At 42.6% G+C, this 22,807-nt stretch overlaps 2 protein-coding genes across 2 annotated transcripts in view; both read right to left on the bottom strand.

Moving 5' to 3' along the window:
• LOC115192668 (potassium voltage-gated channel subfamily KQT member 1-like) overlaps positions 1-6,885 on the bottom strand; it is a 219,412-nt gene extending 212,527 nt beyond the window's left edge. The window contains exon 1 of the mRNA XM_029751425.1: positions 6,834-6,885. Coding sequence (XP_029607285.1) covers positions 6,834-6,883 — 50 coding nt within the window. The 5' untranslated portion in view covers positions 6,884-6,885. The remainder of the gene's footprint in view (positions 1-6,833) is intronic.
• Positions 6,886-9,046: 2,161 nt separating this feature from the next.
• The window catches only part of LOC115192667 (potassium voltage-gated channel subfamily KQT member 1-like), an 82,787-nt gene continuing 69,026 nt past the window's right edge, over positions 9,047-22,807 (bottom strand). Inside the window, exons 11-14 of the mRNA XM_029751424.1 lie at positions 18,911-19,061; positions 11,165-11,191; positions 9,654-9,704; positions 9,047-9,263 (exon numbers count right to left, since the gene is read on the bottom strand). Of these exons, the coding sequence (XP_029607284.1) occupies positions 9,145-9,263; positions 9,654-9,704; positions 11,165-11,191; positions 18,911-19,061 (348 nt within the window). The 3' untranslated portion in view covers positions 9,047-9,144. The remainder of the gene's footprint in view (positions 9,264-9,653; positions 9,705-11,164; positions 11,192-18,910; positions 19,062-22,807) is intronic.

Below are 22,807 nucleotides of genomic sequence, written 5' to 3'. Positions count from 1 at the left end.
GACCTGGCTCTCGAGAGAAAACAGGATATATGCACACTGCCCACAAAATGAGGTGGAAACTGAGCTGCCCTTCCTAACCTCCTGCCAAATGTATGACCATATTAGAGACACATATTTCCCTCAGATTACACAGATCCACAAAGAATTTGAAAACAAATCAAACATGTTGTTTGTTTATTTCACTTGCTTTGGCAATGTAAACATATGAGAGAGAGAGAGAGAGAGAGAGAGAGAGAGAGAGAGAGAGAGAGAGAGAGAGAGAGAGAGAGAGAGACAGAGAGACAGAGAGACAGAGAGACAGAGAGACAGAGAGACAGAGAGACAGAGAGACAGAGAGAAAGGGGTAACCGTACACTGCAATCAGCAATAGGCCTTCCTCTATTTGGGACCAAAGAAGTATTTCAAAACATTTACTTTTTCTCCAGGACTAAGCTCTGTGAATGTAAATCTGTCTTTGGGGAGTAGAATTGAGAACCATTCTCATGTCAGTTGAGTTTGTATCTTTATGACAGAGAAAAGTAAACCAACTACTCTCATTGATACACAGAGTGTATACAGAGCAGTGTGTCATCATAGCTAGCAGTTTCTCACACATTCTGTTGAGTATTGCACAATCATCGGAAATAACTATTTATCAGACTTGCCCGAGTTCGAAAAAAGAGGGAAGGAATATATATTTTTTCTTCTAATTTAACAGATTCTAATACATGTTAGTGCTAAAAGAGGGGAAATGTATACAATCAGCAGAACAAGTGTTCTTTGTACAACAAACCCCTAAAAAACTATGGTGAATACCACACTGACTATGTCAAGGAATTCAGTATTTCTCTCCCTGTTTGGTTTCCATTATGTGGGATTTATTTGGAATAGGTTCAGATAACAACTGGTATCTTTTTAAGGGAACGGTTGGTTGTGGGGGAGCGCTTCTGGATACCTCAGACTGCAGTGTCCTCATTTATAACCATTGCATACATTTTACACTAAACATCTGCACAAAAATATTGAGATTTATAAAACTGGCACAGCCATACAAACACGTTTCCCGTTATAAATCAGACCAGTCGTAAAAATGTGCGTGTGTGAACGAGCATTATAACTCTGCCGGAAAAACGCCCATCATTCACCTTTTATGGTGACAATAACACCCTTATTTGCTGTATACTTTGGAAGTATTGGAATTAGGCCAACACAGTATGGCTAAAGGAAATATCAATGGTGAACTTGATGAAATGTCTTTGGAGGTGTTGGCAGAATGTTTTCTTTTGCAGTGACATTTGCTTTATCTGACGGTTTCTGAAAGACAAAAACAATTGCAAATAGTTGTGGACCTGTAAACAGATCGTTTGAATTCAATAATGTTTTGCGTTGACTTTTTCCCGAACATAAGTATGATGCAGTGCCCGCATATTCTGAAACATTGTCGACTTGATAATTTTACAGTAGTCCTACTTACAGTGGTAGCCTGCTCACCTGCTCTCCCTTTGGATGTATAGAGCAAAAACATACAATTATAATACAGTAGCCTATCAAATAAGCCAAAGTAAATGGGATGTGCATGGTCATTTGTTGTATGGCTAATTCGGGAATATGAACTCATCATGGCCAGAAAAGGTGAAGAATTTAGTCTGTAATGGTTATGACAGGTATATTCATTATGCATTATGTTTATGAATGAAATATTTTCTACTTGAGAAATTTGGCATTACAGTATTCAGATGTAGACTAGCCTAAAAACATCAATGGAAAAGGTGAACAGTCTGTTCCACCGTTAAACTCCGCTTTGGATCGGATCACAGAGAGCAAAATACTTAAAATAGCTTATTTATTTACTACTGTGAAGTAGGTCCAATTTAATGAGAGATGGGATGAATGGTGCCCTATCCTAACTTGTTGTAGCTCTATAGGCTATTTCGTGAGAATGAAACCATCCCAGTCAGAAAAGGTGAGGAATTTATTCTGTAACGATCATGGAAATGACATAAACAATAGGAACTGGATGCCAATTTATAATTATTTTAGAACACAAAGATAAAATCAATAGATTTTTGCTCTTCTCACTAATGGCAAATGATTGCATCTTACTATATTTATCTACCAGTTTTTTAGTATGAATAAGAGTGTCATCATATATTCATGCACAAGGCTACTAGGCTACTGTCTCCTTGTTGCAATGCAATACTTCAACCACAAGACACTGTGTGAAGAACACATGGTCCACAGTTTGCGGGAAGATAAGCACATTCTCACATCAAGTTTAGTTTTTATAAATGCCAACTTTTGCGTGAAAACTGGTGCATGCATGTTTTGGGGGCATATTTTGTGCGTATTCAATATTTTTTAAATGAGCCCCCCAGAAGCCTACAGGCTAGTAAGGTGTAAGACAGAGATGGAAAGGTAGTGAGACAGATCTCCTAGAGAGGTAGTGAGACAGATATCCTAGAGGGGTAGTGAGACAGATCTCCTGGAGGGGCATGGAGACAGATCTCCTAGAGGGGTAGTGAGACAGATCTCCTAGAGGGGTATGGAGACAGATCTCCTAGAGGGGTATGGAGACAGATCTCCTACAGGGGTATGGAGACAGATCTCCTAGAGGGGCATGGAGACAGATCTCCTAGAGGGGTATGGAGACAGATCTCCTAGAGGGGTAGTGAGACAGATCTCCTGGAGGGGTATGAAGACAGATCTCCTACAGGGGTATGGAGACAGATCTCCTAGAGGGGTAGTGAGACAGATCTCCTGGAGGGGTATGAAGACAGATCTCCTACAGGGGTATGGAGACAGATCTCCTAGAGGGGTATGGAAACAGATCTCCTAGAGGGGTATGGAGACAGATCTCCTAGAGGGGTATGGAGACAGATCTCCTAGAGGGGTAGTGAGACAGATCTCCTGGAGGGGTATGAAGACAGATCTCCTACAGGGGTATGGAGACAGATCTCCTAGAGGGGTATGGAGACAGATCTCCTAGAGGGGTATGGAGACAGATCTCCTAGAGGGGTAGTGAGACAGATCTCCTGGAGGGGTATGAAGACAGATCTCCTACAGGGGTATAGAGACAGATCTCCTAGAGGGGTATGGAGACAGATCTCCTAGAGGGGTATGGAGACAGATCTCCTAGAGGGGTAGTGAGACAGATCTCCTAGAGGGGTAGTGAGACAGATCTCCTGGAGGGGTATGAAGACAGATCTCCTAGAGGGGTATGGAGACAGATCTCCTAGAGGGGTATGGAGACAGATCTCCTAGAGGGGTAGTGAGACAGATCTCCTGGAGGGGTATGAAGACAGATCTCCTAGAGGGGTAGTGAGACAGATCTCCTAGAGGGGTAATGAGACAGATCTCCTGGAGGGGTATGGAGACAGATCTCCTAGAGGGGTATGGAGACAGATCTCCTAGAGGGGTAGTGAGACAGATCTCCTGGAGGGGTATGAAGACAGATCTCCTACAGGGGTATGGAGACAGATCTCCTAGAGGGGTAGTGAGACAGATCTCCTAGAGGGGTAATGAGACAGATCTCCTGGAGGGGCATGGAGACAGATCTCCTGGAGGGGTAGTGAGACAGATCTCCTAGAGGGGTAGTGAGACAGATCTCCTAGAGGGGTATGGAGACAGATCTCCTTGAGGGATAGTGAGACAGATCTCCTAGAGGGGTATGGAGACAGATGGTGTGTGGCCACTGTGCAGTGCCACTTCCTTTTGGCCAGTCCAGTGTCGTCACAGTCACACACAGCTGTCCATTTGTCCTCTGATCTGAACCCCACTCGGAGGGTAGTCTGAAGATTAACAAACCCCACTGGGCTGCTATAGTCCACACTATCTGCTATATCACTATCACCTAGGAACACCAGAAGAAACTCAATAGGAAAATACAGAGCCAACTGGCCCAATGACAGAGTCAGTCTGAATAGGCAGTCTGATAGAGTTAGTAAGAACTGTAGGTATGATGTTGTTGTAGTGTGTGTGTGTGTGTGTGTGTGTGTGTGTGTGTGTGTGTGTGTGTGTGTGTGTGTGTGTGCGCGTGTGTGTCTGTGTGTGTGTGTGTGTGTGTGTGTGTGTGTGTGTGTGTGTGTGTGTGTGTGTGTGTGTGTGTGTGTGTGTGTGTGTGTTGCCTGCGTGACTGACTACACTTAATGGAGGGCTTCAGAGCCAGGGGACCGCATGTCAACCATCCAGCCAGCGCCCAGGACACGAACGCACACACACAAACGCACACACTCGAACAGACACACACACACGAACACACACACTCTTCCTGACCACATCTGGGAGCTGTAAATCTCTCAACACCACTGCTGCTCTCCTCTCCCCCCTTCTCCTTTCCTTCCCTCACCTTCTCCTTTCCTCCCCTCCCCTTCTCCTCTCCCGCCTTCTCCTTTCCTCCCCTCACCTTCTCCTTTCCTCCCCTCCCCTACTCTTTCCTCCCCTTCTCCTTTCCTCCCCTCCCCTTCTCCTTTCCTCCCCTCCCCCTTACCTCCCCTTCTCCTTTCCTCCCCCTCTCCTCTCCTCTCCTCCCCTCCCCTCCCCTCCCCTTCCCCCTTCTTTCCCCCTTCTCCTCTCCCCCTTCTTTCCTCCCCTCAACCCTTCTCCCCCGTCTCCTCTCCTCTCCTCCCCTCCCCTCCCCTCCCCTTCCCCCTTCTTTCCCCCTTCTCCTCTCCCCCTTCTTTCCTCCCCTCAACCCTTCTCCCCCGTCTCCTCTCCCTCTCCTCTCCCCCCTTCTCCTGTCTCCAATACTGAGAATGTTGCTGTTGTTCAGCCGGCCACTTGCAAATGTATTTTTATATTTTAAAGTACAAAATACATGTTTTTTAATTAAATACAATACTTTGCGAAAATATATTATATTTTATTTTGATACATTGGTCTTTATGGTATTTTGTCATTTAATCCCGTGTGTGTATGGTGTGTGGTGTGTGTGTGTAGTGGTGTAAAGTACTTAAGTAAAAATACTTTAAAGTACAACTTAAGTAGTTTTTTGGGGTATCTGTACTTTACTTTACTACACTGAACAAAAACATAAATGCAACACGTAACATTTCCCAGAAATGTCTCTAACATTTTGTGCACACATTTATTTACATCCCTATTAGTGAGCATTTCTCATTTGCCAAAATAATCCATACACCTGACAGGTATGGCATATCAAGAAGCTGATTATACAGCATGATCATTACTCAGGTGCACCTTGTGCTGGGACTATAAAAGGCCACTTTAGAATGTGCCGTTTTGTCACAAAACCCAATGCTAAAGATGTCTCAAGTTTTGACGGAGTGTGCACTTGGCATGCTGACTGCAGGAATGTCCACCAGAGCTGTTGCCAGATAATTTAATGTTAATTTCTCTACCATAAGCCTCCAACATCGCTTTAGATAATTTGGCAGTACGTCCAACCAGCCTCACAACTGCAGACCACGAATAACCACGCAAGCCCAGGACCTCCACACCTGGCTTCTTCACCTGCGGGATCGTCTAGGGGGGGGGGGCATGGGTGGGCCTGGTCCTTCTCAGTTCCGTTTTAATTTGTTTAAAAACTGTTTAGCTGGGAATCAAGAAATGTTAAATTGGCATGCGGCATCGGCTTTTCCAAAGCAGCTGTTATAGGAGTGCCCACGTCCCAAATCTGTTAGAGCCTCTGGCTCAGCCTTACCCATGTAGACCAGAGACATGGGCATGTTCCATGACACAACCACACTAGCAGTTGATAGTTGGTGATACATGTATTATATCACTGATTATAGTTCTCAACACCACATATTCCCTCAGTAATAAACCATATATCATGTCTGGGGGGCATTACTGTGAGATGAATAAATTGAGTACAGTTCACCCACTATGAGATGACTAAACTGAGTACAGTTCACCCACTATGAGATGAATAAATTGAGTACAGTTCACCCACTATGAGATGACTAAACTGAGTACAGTTCACCCACTATGAGATGAATAAATTGAGTACAGTTCACCCACTATGAGATGAATAAACTGAGTACAGTTCACCCACTATGAGATGAATAAACTGAGTACAGTTCACCCACTATGAGATGAATAAATTGAGTACAGTTCACCCACTATGAGATGAATAAACTGAGTACAGTTCACCCACTATGAGATGAATAAACTGAGTACAGTTCACCCACTATGAGATGAATAAACTGAGTACAGTTCACCCACTATGAGATGAATAAACTGCGTACAGTTCACCCACTATGAGATGATTAAACTGAGTACTTAGGTGTTCAAGTACTGTACAAGAGTGTAAAGGAAAAGCGCCATCTACTGTTGGGAGGGAGAACAGGATCATTTGAGCTTTAGACACGTCTTCACACGTCCCTTATAAAAGATCCAAGACATCTTCTATTATTCACATGATCTCATACGATGCCCTTCATATGTGTAGTGTTCAAGGCCAGTAAACAGCCATATTCAACAGCGTTGTGTTCAAGGCCAGTAAACAGCCATTTACAACAGCGTTGTGTTCAAGGCCAGTAACCAGCCATATACAACAGCACATAAGGGAATGCTACATAAAGTAGATTATGGCCTTATTGTGGACACAGTAATAGAGAAAAAATTGATTTTGTAAAAACTATATATATATATATTGCCAGGGGAATCCAAAACTGCATGACAGTCTTATAAACTTCATTTAATCATTTTCCAGGGTTGGAACTATCAGATTTGTGATGCTCAATACCATTTGGATAGTTGTTTGTCAGCTGATATAAGATGTCACACTTCAGTCGCTCCGTTTTGATGCAGATGGAGTATATCATTAGAGTATAGGGGGGTGGGGGGTTAGTGGGTTATAGTAATAGTGTAAAACCCAGCATGCAGTACAGTACCTTCTTGAATTCAAGTGGTGAGTTGAGACTGAGTCCTGGACCTTTGCCATGAACGGGCTGGTCAACAAACTGCAAAACTCTCTTGCAGTTTGTTGACCAGCCCGTTCATGGCAAAGGTCCAGGACTCAGTCTCAACTCACCACTTGAATTCAAGAAGGTACTGTACTGCATGCTGGGCATTTGTGTTCCTTTTACAAATCTCTAGGCTGGGGGTTTGTCAGGAGAGGAGGAGGAGGATGGAGGGAGGGAGGAGAAGAAATAGATTGAATCAGAGGAGGGAATGCAGAATGAGAATGGTGTTAGAGGTGGTATTGGATTAGCTGGGCTGGGGAAGAGGTCAAGAGGAGAACAGAGAATGCCTACTGTGTGGTGTGTGTACACACTGAGAGAAACACACTCTCACACACATTCACAAGCACAAATGCACGCACACACACGCTCCCCTTTAAACTCGAGTCCATCGCATGTCTGTGCTCCCCCTTCCTAAAAAATGAAATTACATATAAATACATTAAATTTGTGTAAATAGGTTATGCCCAACACTTCACTCTACAAACTCTGCCATAGATGGCTAGTAATAGGGTTAAGAAATGAAACGGCTCAAGACAAATTACAACAGATTTCCTAAATTAAACACATTTGTAGCTGAATTCTCTGTGATTTTATAGTCTTTTTTGACCCCCCAAAATAAAACAGCCAAGTCCCACCCAGCAGACCACTATCATCATGTAACAACTAGCCAACTAGTCACCTTGTAAACATGTCCCCAACAAACTGGGCTGTTTTCTCCAACTCTAGGATAATCCCTTATTTACCGTTGTAATAACCAGGGTTTCAAGCACTCAATAGGCCATTTAACCCTCTAGTGAGTTGAACAGAGCAGCTTTCCATTGACAGGAAGGGCTCTTTGGCCTAACAAAAGGCTTTATGCCCTATGGAGTAGGGATGGACCTCTGTAAGCGCCAGGGAGGCATCTATGGTATTGGGTAGCCCTTTATGCTCATACCTGTATACAGGTTGAAAATGGCAGATTTGGACACTGATAAGCGCCTCATTTGGAACACAGTGGCTGCACAGTAACAGCTAAACATGACATCAGAGCTCAGGGTCTGACAGCCGTTCTGAACTTGAGCACCATCCCTCATGGTAATTGGGCAACTTTTGGAAATGTTATGTTGTCTGAGTGAGGGAAATGCTGTAAATGATGAGGATCTGATGTATTTTGAAAGATAAGACTCTGAGGATGGTAATAAATACCACTTTGATGTCATTCAAGCAAGCCAAACAACACCCTTGAGAACACATTTCCATATCATAAAACTCAGATAATATAAAGTGTCAACATGTAGGATCACTATGTTTGGTGTACAAGATGACATGGCGTTATACCATGGGTTTTCCTGAACAGAATGAGCTGTTGTTTGTTGTATTGTGAAGAGAATCTTCTGCAGCACACGCATCTGAATGCCCCCATGACTCCATTCTATGCGCACCAAAATGACGGTCTGCTTCTCTGAATTGCCTAGTGAAAGCCTAACACTGTAAGATCGTATTTTATAATTTAGCAAGTCATGTTGACAATAGAAGCTTTCAAATGATGCCCACCTGACCCAGACCGCAATTTATAATGGACTGATTTTGTGTAAACAACAGCAGTAATTCTGTAAGGTCCGGATGCAGGGTTGTGCTGCAAACATAACAACTACAAGTGTGCTTGCTCTAGTTCCTCAACGGCAGAGCTAAGATAGCTAAAAAAAAAGCACCTTATAGTTGATCTCTTTGAGTCATAAAAGTGCATTGAAATGACTTAGGAACTGTGTACACTTTGGAGAGGTGTGTGTCCACTTGGAGACACCAGTTAGTCCTCTCACTCAAACCCTTGTCATTTTTATTGTCTTATGTTGCCCCTACAACACATTTTCCAGGAATATTCTTATCATGTTACTGAATGTTTCAGAATATTTCCAGATTTTCTTATCAACAAATGTGGCAAAAGTACAGTAAATGTAAAATGCACATATAATCAACAGTGTAATTTTGGATTGTTTTGTCCTCACCTTTAGTCTAATAATTTTCCAATCATCTCCAAACTGTTCCCTTTTAATTGATACCATGGTTATGCATATGCTTTCCATATTTCTTCTGTAAGAAACATTTCAATTTAGCCCTATCCATATAGGCCAATTCCCACGAGTATAAGGGGTCAATAAATTAATAAGGGCAAGAGCATGGGTACAATACAATGGCTGTATGGAAGATGAATGTGAGGTAGATGTTCTGTAGTGTAGTGAGTGACGGGGTAGTTTGGTACTTACTGTGATGCGTCTGTCACCACGGGTAAAGGTGTGTCTTCGCTGACATAGTCCATGTCATCACTCAAGCTGTTGCCCCGGGAGATGCCTATGGAAGGCCCGTCCAGGTTTTTCTTAACTGTGCGAGACAATGCAAGAGTCTTGGTGACATATTCAAGGATTTAGTTCAATGCAACTTCCAATTTTCTCAGTGAAAAGAAAATACACTCTTAGAAAAAAAGGTGCTATCTAGAACCTTAAAGGGTTCTTCGGCTTTCCTCAAAGGAGAACCCTTTGAAGAAAACTTTTTGGTTCCAGGTAGAACCCTTTTCACAGAGGGTTCTACTTGGAACCCAAAATGGTTCAACCTAGAACCAAAAAGATCTCGACTTAGAACCAAAAAGGGTTCTCCCATGGGGACAACCGAAAAAATATATATTTTGTAACCCTTTTTTGTCATTTATAGGCTTATTTATTGAAAAGTAAAGAAAAAGTACAGGATAGCTGGTAAAGAAGTGTAAGGTTCTACCTGGAGAGGCAGGACAGCTCAGATTGAAAGAGGACCATGAGTGCTGAACGCCTGCAGTCAACAGCAAGAAAGAAAGAAAGTGTGAAAGACAAGTGGAATAAACACACAATGTGTTGACTAGTCAATGAAGTATATAGTCCACCATTGTATTGTATCGTCACACTAAGATGAGGTTGTTTTGGTCTGTGAACATGATGATTGATAACATCCCTTCCAAACCTCTGGTTAGTGCAACTAAAAACCATTGCAAAGGTTTGTAAGGACCTAGTCCAACAGTCCGCAAAGCCTGCCATCTCATCCTCCAATGGTGACGTTTCTTTAGAAATGCCTAATTGTCTTTTTATCGATTGTACTTCGTTTTTTGAGTATGCATACATGTGTATAGATGATGTAATGTATTATATATCACACCTGTACCATGTTTGACTATGATCGTTTTTTAGTGTCTCAAAACTCAATTTGAGTGGTCCACAATGTGCTTTAAAATAATCTGTATTATTTATTATTGTATCATTGTGGAGTGACAAACTTTTCTAATCTAATCTAGTTTCAGGAACTGGGTTATGTGCAGCTCCTCCACCTTTCTCTCATTCAGGGGGACCGGGGACGCGAGCGGAATTATCTACTACACAAACACTGCAGGCTTATTAATATCTGGCTTGTCAGAGCAAACACACTGGGTTAGAAGCCCCGGCGAATGAAAACATGCAGGGCCCAGAGAGAGAGAGAATGGGGGGAAAGAGGGGAAAGAGGGAGATAGAGAGAGTGAGACAGAGTGAGAGAGAAAGCCCCATTGAGAATGGAGATTCTCACAGACGGCAGCCGGGCCAGAGGGCCAGACAGATAAGTGAAGCGATAAGCCGGACGTTGACTAAATCAAACAATGCCCAGTTTATTTCTGACCACTGGAGCTCCACAATGGCCTCTTATCACCCCGACCTCCCTCCCAGTCCCCTGGCCCTCAGCCTCTGTCCCCTGTCCCAGCCCTCACCCCGGCTGGTGTTGGCTGGACAGACAGAAAAGAAAACACCCGGGCTGGTCGATAAGACAGGAGGGAGTCCAGAGCCTGCCTGCGTCGGTCTCTCTGCTGGCTTCCAGTTTGCTCCGGTTGGTGACAAAGAGCCAGTCTAATTAAAATACTGTCTGGGCAGTTGTAAAAACCAAATGACTAATGATTAACACAGAGGATCTCTTAAAAGGACAAAGGATTGCATCGTTAACTGCGTGAGTTGAAGCTGGAGTGCGTCAATAAGACTGGAGACCATGGAGTGATGTCATCTAGGAGATATTACACTTGTGACACGTGTTAGAGAGATATTGTTAGTGGGAGGAGCGATAGGAGGACGGGCTCATTGTAATGGCTGGAATGGAATCAATGGAACAGTATCAAACATACGGAAACCACATGTTTAACTCCGTTCCATGAATTCCATTCCAGCCATTACAACGAGCCCGTCCTCCTATCGCTCCTCCCACCAGCCTCCTTTGTTACAGAGAGGTGGAGGACTCACCTGTTTGTCTGAACATCCGGATGATGCCTGAGGAGGAAAATAAATAACTTTTCAAAATGATGTCCTCAAAAACACTGCCTTAATATGACATAATCTATATAGAGAAATCAATCAACACAACCGATGGCGTGGGATATGGACAACATGAGACCACTTTTGAGGTCAGAAAACATATGATAAACTTAGATTTTAGCATCATATATGACTTTAATTATGGATGTAAGAGAGTGCAAATGCCATTGCTGTTCTATAAACCCTTTTCCTCAGCAACACAGTTAACACTTGGTTTCTGCAGCAAAATAATCAATTTCAACAACCCATCATCTGCAAAGATATTTGAATCTGAAGATGTCTGTTTTTCTGCACTGTTAGCAATAGAATGTACACCACGTTGCCTGGACTCTAAACATTATCATTAGTGACAACATGCTGTTGAGAGTGTGGTGAGCATGGCTACTTAAATGTCTTTATGACATCAATAGACAGCCTTTCAAAAGCCTTGGCTCCACTAACAAGCCTCAACATCCAAAAAACATGCAATTTGACAAAAGTGCATTTTTTCCCCCACTCTAAAGTTCAAAGGCAGTAAGACATATGTTCCTGTTCATTATCTAAGTTATATCCCACCAAACAAGATAGCATTTTCCCCCATAACTCCTTTTTCTACTGGTGACGTTCTGCGTTTATGTCCTTCTCCCTCCTTTTATGATTATGTGCTTTGACAGGAAAAACTCATAAAGCACACTTATTAACCTCCAGACTGGGACGATTCATTTGGCAGGGGTTAGAGGTTTACACAGGAAGTCCCCCCCACCGTTAGATGGTGCAATGGAAAAGTCCAATCTATCATTAATATGGAGTAATGGGCCTCAGCAGCACCAGTATGGACCACTGGATTTCATCTGGAGGTGGATGGACAGGGCACGAGAGTTTGGGAAAATAATCCAAATTGGGAAAGTAATAATAGTTTTAGATAGCAACTTAGACAACAACAGGTTAGACTACGTGGCTAGCTAGCAACATCAGGTGAATACTGAGTAACTGAATGTAAAATCTGTGGGAATGTTATCACTGATTCAACACAAAACACTATAGTTTTCTGACTGACTCTTGCCACAACAGGTCTACCTCCTATTTTGAAGTATTTTTTTATAAAAAAAAAAAATTACACTACCGTTCAAAAGTTTGGGGTCACTTAGAAATGTCCTTGTTTTTAAAAGAAAAGCAATTTTTTTGTCTAATAAAATAACATCAAATTGATTAGAAATACAGTGTAGACATTGTTAATGTTGTAAATGACTATTGTAGCTGGAAACGGCTGATTTTTTTATGGAATATCTACATAGGTATACAGAGGCCCATTATCAGCAACCATCACTCCTGTGTTCCAATGGCACGTTGTGTTAGCTAATCCAAGTTTATCACTTTCAAAGGCTAATTGATCATTAGAAAACCATTTTGCAATTATGTTAGCACAGCTGAAAACTGTTGTCCTGATTAAAGAAGCAATAAAACTGGTCTTCTTTAGACTAGTTGAGAATCTTAAGCATCAGCATTTGTGGGTTCGATTACAGGCTCAAAATGGACAGAAACAAAGAACTTTCTTCTGAAACTCGTCAGTCTGTTCTCGTTCTGAGAAATGAAGGCTATTCCATGGGAGAAATTGCCAAGAAACTGAAGATCTGGAACAACGCTGTGTACTACTCCCTTCGCACAACAGCACAAAACTGTCTCTAACCAGAATAGAAAGAGGAGTGGGAGGCCCGGGTGCACATCTGAGCAAGAGGACAAGTACATTAGAGTGTCTAGTTTGAGAAACAGATCCCTCACAAGTCCTCAACTGGCAGCTTCATTAAATAGTACCCGCAAAACACCAGTCTCAATGTCAACAGTGAAGAGGCAACTCCGGGATGCTGGCCTTCAAGGCAGAGTTCCTCTGTCCAGTGTCTGTGTTCTTTTGCCAATCTTAATATTTTATTTTTATTGGCCAATCTGAGATATGGCTTTTCTTTGCAACTCTGCCTAGAAGGCCAGCATCAATTTTTCGCATGGAATAGCCTTCATTTCTCAGAAAAAGAATAGACTGATGAGTTTCAGAAGAAAGTTATTTGTTTCTGTCCATTTTGAGCCTGTAATCGAACCCACAAATGCTGATGCTCCAGATACTCAACTAGTCTAAAGAAGGCCAGTTTTATTGCTTCTTTAATCAGGACAACAGTTTTCAGCTGTGCTAACATAATTGCAAAAGGGTTTTCTAATGATCAATTAGCCTTTTAAAATGATCAACTTGGATTAGCTAACACAACGTGCCATTGGAACACAGGAGTGACTGTTGCAGAAAATGGGCCTCTTTTCACCTATGTAGATATTCCATAAAAAATCTGCTGTTTCTAACGACAATAGTCATTTACAACATTAACAATGTCTACACTGTATTTCTAATCAATTTCATGTTATTTTAATGGACAAAATATTAGCTTTTCTTTAAAAAACAAGGACATTTCTAAGTGACCCCAAACTTTTGAACGGTAGTGCAGGTAAAATCACATAGTGTGATTGTCTGATGTCTGTGAAGTGTACAAGTGGAGCAGTAAAGAACTTGTATACATAACATCTAATCACCAGTGACTCTAATGACTTCCCTTTTGCTTGTTCTGGCCCTGCTGTGCCCTGCTGGTGCTGGACCCTAACCCAGCCATCTTGTGTCTGACTGTCTATCACACGGTCCCTGTTCTTTTCTCTGAATGACTGACTGACATTCAAGCGCTGTATCTTGAGAGGCTAGTTAAGGACCATATCACCTCCATCTTAGCCGACACCCTAGACCCACTGTAATTTGCATATCGCCCCAACAGATCCACGGACAATGCAGTAGCCATTGCACTGAACACTGCCCTTACCCACCTGGACAAGATAAATACCTATGTAAGAATGCTCTTCATTGACTACAGCTCAGCTTTTTACACCATAGTACCCTTCAAGCTCATCACTAAGCTCAGGGCCATGGGTCTCAACCCCTCACTGTCCAACTGTGTCCTGGACTTCCTGACAGGCCGACCCCAAGTTGTGAAGGTAGGCAACAACACCTCCGCCACGCTGACCCTCAACACGGGGACCCCACAGGGGGGTGAGTTCGCAGCCCCCTCCTGTACTCCGTGGACACCCACGTCTCCAACTCAACCATCACGTTTGCTGACGACACAACACCGGTAGGCCTGATTACCAACAACAATGAGACAGTCTACAGGGAGGAGGTGGGCTCCCTGGCGGAGTGGTGCCAGGAAATTAACCTCTCTCTCAATGTCCAAAAAACGAAGGAGCTGATCAGGGACTTCAGGAGACAGAGAGAGCACGCCCCCATCCACGTTGAAGGAGCTGCAGTGGAGATGGTCAAAAGCTTCAAGTTCCTCTGCTTGCACATCACTGACAACCTGAAATGGTCCATTCACACAGACAGTGTGGTGAACAAGGTGCAACAGGGCCTCTTCAACCTCAGGAGGCTGAAGAGATTTGGCTTGGCCCCTAAGACCCTCACAAACTTTTACAGATGCACAATTGAGAGCATCTTGTCAGGCTATATCACCACCTGGTACGGCAATTGCATCCTCCAGAACCACAGGGCTCTCCAGAGGGTGGTGCTGTCAGCCCAACGCATCACCGGGGGAACATTGCCTGCCCTCCAGAACATCTACAGCACCCGGTGTCACAGGAAGGCCAAGAAGATCATCAAGAACCTAAGCCACCCGAACCACGGCCTGTTCACCCCGCTACCATCTAGAAGGCAGAGGCAGTACAGGTGCATCAAAGCTGGGAACAAGAGACCGATAAACAGCTTCTATCGCCAAACCATCAGACTGTTAAACAGTCACCACTAGTGGCCTCCGCCCAGTACCCTTCCCTGAACCTTAGTCACTGTTACTAGCCGGCTACCACCCGGTACTCTACTCTGCACCACAGAGACTGCTGCCCCATGTACATAGTCATTGAACACTGGTCACATTAATAATGTTTACATACTGTTTTGCCCACTTTATGAGTACAGTTGAAGTTGGAAGTTTACATACACTTAGCTAGGAGTCATTAAAACTCATTTTTCAACCACTCCACATATTTCTTGTTAACAAACTACAGTTTTGGCAATCGATTAGGACATCTACTTTGTGCATGACACAAGTAATTTTTACAACAATTGTTTCCATACAGATTATTTCAGATATAATTCACTGTATCACAATTCCAGTGGGTCAGAAGATTACATACACTAAATTGACTGTGCCTTTAAACAGCTTGGAAAATTCCAAAAAATGATGTCATGGCTTTAGAAGATTCTGATAGGCTAATTGACATCATTTGAGTCAATTAGAGGTGTACCTGTGGATGTATTTCAGGACCTACCTTCAAAGTCAGTGCCTCTTTGCTTGATATCATGGGAAAATCCAAAGAAATCAGCCAAGACCTCAGAAAAAAAATTGTAGACCTCCACAAGTCTGGTTCATGCTTGCGAGCATGTTCTAAATGCCTGAAGGTGCCACGTTCATCTGTACAAACAATAGTACACAAGTATAAACACCATGGGACCACGCAGCAGTCATACCACTCAGGAAGGAGACGCGTTCTGTCTCCTAGAGATGAACATACTTTGGTGCGAAAAGTGCAAATCAATCCCAGAACAGCAGCAAAAGACCTTGTGAAGATGCTGGAGGGAACAGGTACAAAAGTGTCTATATCCACAGTAAAACGAGTCCTATATCGACACAACCTGAAAGGCCGCTCAGCAAGGAAGAAACCACTGCTCCAAAACCGCCATAAAAAAAGCCAGACTACGGTTTGCAACTGCACATGGGGACAAAGATCGTACTTTTTGGAGAAATGTCCTCTGGTCTGATGACACAAAAATAGAACTCTTTGGCCATAATGACCATTGTTATGTTTGGAGGGAAAAGGGATCGGCTTGCAAGCCAAAGAAAACCATCCCAACCATGAAGCACGGGGGTGGCAGCATCATGTTGTGGGGGTGCTTTGCTGCAGGAGGGACTGGTGCACTTCACAAAATAGATGGCATCATGAGAAAGCAAAATTATGTGGATATATTGAAGAAACATCTCAAGACATCAGTCAGGAAGTTGAAGCTTGGTCGCAAATGGGTCTTCCAAATGGACAATGACCCTGTCACGCACTGACCACAGAGAGCCCTCGGGGTGACTAGGGGGGTTATCTAGTATTTTGTATTTCTATGTTTGTTGGTGAGTGTGGTTCCCAATTAGAGGCAGCTGTTTATCGTTGTCTCTAATTGGGGATCATACTTAAGTTGTCATTTGTTCCCACCTGCTTTGTGAGATATTGTTCTGTGTGTTTGCATGTTGCACCACGGCTATCACGTTTCGTTGTTTGTTTATTGTTTTTTGAAGTTTTACTTTAAATAAAGATGTGGAACTCAACTCAGCTGCACCTTGGTCCGTCCTTTATGACGATCGTGACAGACCCCAAGCATACTTCCAAAGTTGGGGCAAAATGGCTTAAGGACAACAAAGTCAAGGTATTGGAGTGGCCATCACAAAGCCCTGACCTCAATCCTATAGAAGATTTCTGGGCAAAAATTAAAAAGCGTGTGTGAGCAGGGAGGCCTACAAACCTGATTCAGTTACACCAGCTCTGTCAGGAGGAATGGGCCAAAATTCACCCAACTTATTGTGGGAAGCTTGTGGAAGGCTACCCGAAACACTTGGCCCAAGTTAAACAATTTAAAGGCAATGCTACCAAATACTAATTGAGTGTATGTAAACTTCTGACCCACTGGGAATGTGATGAAAGAAATAAAAGCTGAAATAACTCAGTCTCTCTACTATTTTTCTGACATTTCACATTCTTAAAATAAAGTGCCAATCCTAACTGACCTAAGACAGGGAATTGTTACTCGGATTAAATGTCAGGAATTGTGAAAAACTGAGTTTAAATGTATTTGGCTAAGGTGTATGTAAACTTCCGATTTCAACTGTATATACTGTATTCTAGTCATGGCTAATCCTATATAACTTTTCTTGTTCTGGATTATGTGTGTATTGTTTTTATTTTTATTTTGTAATGCTAGTTATTACTGTACTGATGGAGCTAGAAACACAAGCATTTTGCTGCACCTGTGATAACATCTGCAAATCTGTGTCCGCAACCAATCATCATTGATTTGATTTGATTTGTATCATGAACAACCAGCTACACAACAACTCAGTCAGTCCTCATCCCAACCTACCATCCCTATTCTCTCCCTCACTCTCTTTATGGGGGAGGAGAGAGTCAATCACACCACTGTGTCATGTCCTATCCACATGGCATACATTGCACAGATTCATCATTACTTACAATTTACACCATGACCATTAAACTGAATGGTAAATAGCTATGGCTAAGAACATTGTATCCTCACATCTGAAATATAGTCTACTCCCAAGGGGATTGAGTTCCTCCTATTTCTATATCACTGTTTGAATCTCAAACAGAGGACTCCAACTGTGCCATGGAAATGTTTGTCTCTCTTGTCTCCACTGGCCCCTAACCAGTCAAGTCACCAGGGTATACTCACCAAGCATCCAATATCTCTGTTTACTGAAATGATGGATTTTCAATGAGCAAAACATAAGGCTGCATGACATCATTTCAAGGGGCTCTTAAATACATTATTTTGTCAAATGAAGTTTGAAAAGGAAGAAAAAACTGTTTCATAACTGTGGTAATTCACTTTGGAAAATGCTCCTCATAGGACATCTGCTTCTAACACAGCTAGCTCAAACATGCATGACCCATGGTTATTTCTCTGAAAAATACCTCAACACAGGACACCATTCAACAGTATGACATGCTCTCAAATGAGACTTAACATCAATTAAGGCATGGGTGTCTGTTTGCAATGTACTGTAGTGTCAAGTATTGGTTTTCAGTTCATAGTTTTAACAGTTCCTAGAAAGCACTAGTATTGTATATGCTGGTTCAAGTAGTCTATGTGTTCCTCTTAAAACAAACCACTACATATTACACATTATAAACTGGGAGGTTTGAGCCCTGAATGCTGATTGGCTGATAGCCATGGTATATCAGACCGTATACCACAGGTATAACCAAACATTTATTTTTACTGCTCTAATTATGTTGGTAAACAGTTTATAATAGCAATAAGGCACCTCAGGGGTTTGTGTGTCATGCATAAGAACAGCCCTTAGCCGTGGTATATTGGCCATATAGGTCCAAGAGGCATCTAAACATATATATATATATATATATTTTAAACTGCATTGTTGGTTGGGGGCTCGCCAGTAAGCATTTCACTGTAAGGTCTACACCTGTTGTATTCGGCGCATGTGACTAATAACATGTGATTTGATATATCACACCCCCTTGTGCCTTATTGCTTAATCCCAATACCAATGAGCGTGTTACCTATACCACTTTACACACAATGTGTTCAGATATGCCCAGTATGGTAGTATCTATCTTCACTTGAAGCCAAGCAATAGGAGCATCTGTAAGATGACCAACTGCATATGTACAGAAACTAGGGCCGGGACGATACCACTATACCACTATCGCAAACTCTTTGGTCCTTTTCAAAACCTGCTGTATGTAAAATAGCATGTGCTATAACTTGGAAAATAAATAAAGGTGACTGGATTTCAACATAATTATATTTGTTTCCAGCATTAGGGCTGTTTTCCAAAAGAAGTGAAATCTGCTTTGTGTTTTGATTCTGTTATATACCTTGGGGTTCTTCTAGAAAGAAGGGGACCTCTTTCTTCTCGTCGTTATCTTCGATGTGGTCGAAGGTGATCTGAGGAATGGACATCTTCCTCGCTCCAAGGATGGTCATGGAGCCATTGTCACGAACCATCTTCAGTTTCCTCTTGGTGCGCTTGTTCAACACAGACAGACACAAGAATGCATCACCAGGGCTTTCCTGAACACACAGCATTGGTTAAACTCAGGGCCAGGAGTTTTCCTAGTCAGGTTAATGTTCTCCTGTTGGAATATTTTTCATCTGAGCCTAGAGGAAAGTCTTTGTCCCCAGGCCTGGAGGGAAGCCAAAGTAATTCTGCTACCCAACAGTGGTAAAGCAGCCTTTACTAGTTCTAACAGCAGACCTATCAGCTTGCTGCCAGCTCTTAGCAAACTGTTGGAAAATATTATGTATGACCAAAATTGTGTTTGACCAAATACAATGCTATTGTTAAATACGGAAGACACATTTCAGTTGTACAACTGACTAGGTATCCTCCTTTCCTTTAATAAACTGGTCCTGAACATCTCTAAAACTAAGAGCATTGTATTTGGTACAAATTGTTCATTTAGTTCTAGACTTCAGCTGAATCTGGTAATGAATGGTGTGGCTGTTGAACAAATTGAGGAGACTAAATCACTTGCCATTACCTTAGACTGTAAACTTTCATGGTCAAAACATATAGATTCAATGGTTGTAAATATGGGGAGAGGTCTGGCCGTAATAAAGAGATGCTCTGCTTTTTTTACATCACATTCAGGCTCTAGTTTTATCTTATTTTGATTATTGTCCAGTCATGTGGTCCAGTGCTGCAAGGAAAGACCTAGTTAAGCTGCGCTGGCCCAGAACAGAGCGGCACGTTCTGCTCTTCATTGTAATCAGAGGGCTGATATAAATACTATGCATGCCAGTCTCTCTTGGCTAAGAGTTGAGGAGAGACTGATCACTTATTTTTATAAGAAACAATGTGTTGAAAATCCCAAATTGTTTACATAGTCAACTTACACAAACCTCTGACACACACACTTACCCCACCAGACATGCCACCAGGGGTCTTTTCACAGTCCCCAAATCCAGAACAAATTATTGCTCAAATAAACAGCAAACCTGGTTTTAAAAAACAGATTGACCTAGATAGTTAGTGTGTATGCATTGATATGTAGACTATGTGTACCTTTAAAAAAATATATGTAGTTCTGTCCTGCTGTTCTTGTTTATTGATGTTCTGTATTATGTTTCATGTTTTGTGTGGACCCCAGGAAGAGTAGCTGCTGCTTTTGCAACAGCTAATGGGGATCCTAATAAAATACCAAATACCAAAAGTCACATGTGGCCAATCCCTACCTCCATATGTTAGACAAGTTGTTGTTGTTGTGTTTTATGGTTTAGCACTATCACTTGTCATTCATTCCTGATTTGCTATTTTCTAACATGGCGTATACTACCCAGTAAACTTTGATTCTAACCATTCAGAACACAGAAACCTCAGTATCTGTTTTGTAAGCAATGATTTGTGAACCTTTAAACCTTCAAATAATACACGGTGTTAGTCAAATCTTCTTGCACTATAGCATGGTGATTAAGGCCATGGCTTCAAATCTGTGCTGGTTTAACTGAGATCAACGCTCTTTGAGTCTCTGAATTCCTCAGGGCCTTCATTGTGCTCCACTCCATCACCTAGAGGCAGCACGTCACTAACTGACTGCTTTATAGAAACACAATGATTTTTACTCAATGACACACACAGTGTCCTGGCATTGACACTGGCCCATAGTCCTGTCCAAATACCAGAATGGGTCTGAATCCTGAATGACTCATTAGAAGCAGAGGGGAGAGAGGGGAGAGAGAGGAGAGAGAGAGAGAGAGAAAGAGAGAGAGAAGTCACATGCCGAAACAGAAAGTGACGGAAGCAGCCTTCACTCTCCCCAATATGTGTGGGTTCAATGCCAAACCATTTTTGTTGTTGTTGCTGTTCTACCAACACAAAGGTTTCCTCCCATGAGAAAGGCGGCAGTGACATCATCTCAACTGACTGTGTCTTTGTGTGGGGGAGACAAAGGCCCGGAATTATCCTGGGGGGCTCAAACACGAGACGTATGTGGCAGGGTCTACAGTCAATCACGGATTACAAAAAGAAAACCAGCCACGTCGCGGACATCGACGTCTTGCTCCCAGACAAATTAAACATCTTCTTTGCTCGCTTTGAGGACAATACAGTGCCACTGACACGGCCCGCTACCAAAGCCTGTGGGCTCTCCTTCTCCGTGGCCAACGTGAGTAAAACATTTAAGCGTGTTAACCCTCGCAAGGCTGCCGGCCCAGACGGCATCCCTAGCCGCATCCTCAGAGTAGGCGCAGACGAGCTGGCTGGCGTGTTTACGGACATATTCAAGCAATCACTATCCCAGTCTCTCTATCCCAGTCCCCACATGCTTCAAAATGGCCACCATTTTTCCTGTTCCCAAGAAAGCTAAGGTAACTGAACTAAATGACTATCGCCCCGTTGCACTCACTGTCATCATGAAGTGCTTTGAGAGACTATTCAAGGAGCATATCACCTCCACCCTACCTGATACCATTGACCCACTCCAATTTGCCTACAGCCCTAATTGGTCAACTGACAATGCAATCGCCATCACACTGCACACTGTCCTATCCCACCTGGACAAGAGGAATACCTATGTAAGAATGCTGTTCATTGACTACAGCTCAGCATTTAATACCATAGTACCCTCCAAACTCGTCATTAAGCTCGAGACCCTGGGTCTCGACCCCGCCCTGTGCAACTGGGTCCTGGACATTCTGAAGCGCCGCACTTCCCTCAACCGCAAGGCCCTCCAGAGGGTGGTGCGGTCTGCACAACGCATCACCAGGGGAAAACTACCTGCCCTGCAGGACACCTACAGCACACAATGTCACAGGAAGGCCAAAAAGATCATCAAGGACAGCAACCACCCGAGCCACTGCCTATTCACCCCACTATCATCCAGAAGGCGAGGTCAGTAAAGGTCCATCAAAGCTGGGACCGAGAGACAGAAAAACAGATTCTATCTCAAGGCCATCAGACTGTTAAACAGCCATCACTGACATAGAGAGGCTGCTGTCAACATACAGACTCAAATCTCTGGCCACTTTAATAAATGGACTTAATAAAGGTATCACTAGTCACCTTAAATAATGGCACTTTAATAATGTTTACATATTCTACATTACTCATCTCATATGTATATACTGTTCTATACCATCTACAGCATCTGCCTATGCCTATCATTAGTCACTTTAAATAACGCCACTTTAATAATGTTTACATATCCTACATCACTCATCTCATATGTATATACTACTCTATACCATCTACAGCATCTGCCTATGCCTATCATTAGTCACTTTAAATAACGCCACTTTAATAATGTTTACATATCCTACATCACTCATCTCATATGTATATACTGTACTCTATACCATCTACCGCATCTTGCCTATGCCGCACGGCTATTGCTCATCCAGATATTTATATGTACATATTCTTATTCATTCCTTTACATTTGTGTGTATAAGGTAGTTGTTGTGAATTTGTTAGATTACTTATTAGATATTACTGCATTGTCGGAACTAGAAGCACAAGCATTTCGGTACACTCGCATTAACATCTGCTAATCATGTGTATGTGACCAATAAAATTTGATTTGATTTTGATTTGACTGGCTCTTGCCTTGAGCGGTAGGGGATACGGGGATTGAGGTGGTGAAAGGGAGTGGGTGGGGGGCTTAACTTGTTCTTTCGTAGATCCATGCCCTAAGCACCACCACATGGCTAATGTAGTTCTCAAAGTTAAAAACCACACTGTCAAAGGGGATAGTACATTTTAGTCATTTCGCAGA

The sequence above is a fragment of the Salmo trutta genome, chromosome 4 (genome assembly GCF_901001165.1).
Source record: "Salmo trutta chromosome 4, fSalTru1.1, whole genome shotgun sequence".
In the NCBI taxonomy this organism is placed as follows: Eukaryota; Metazoa; Chordata; class Actinopteri; order Salmoniformes; family Salmonidae; genus Salmo; species Salmo trutta.
The sequence above is the reverse complement of the archived record's forward strand: the minus strand, read 5'-3'. Positions and strand labels throughout refer to the sequence as shown.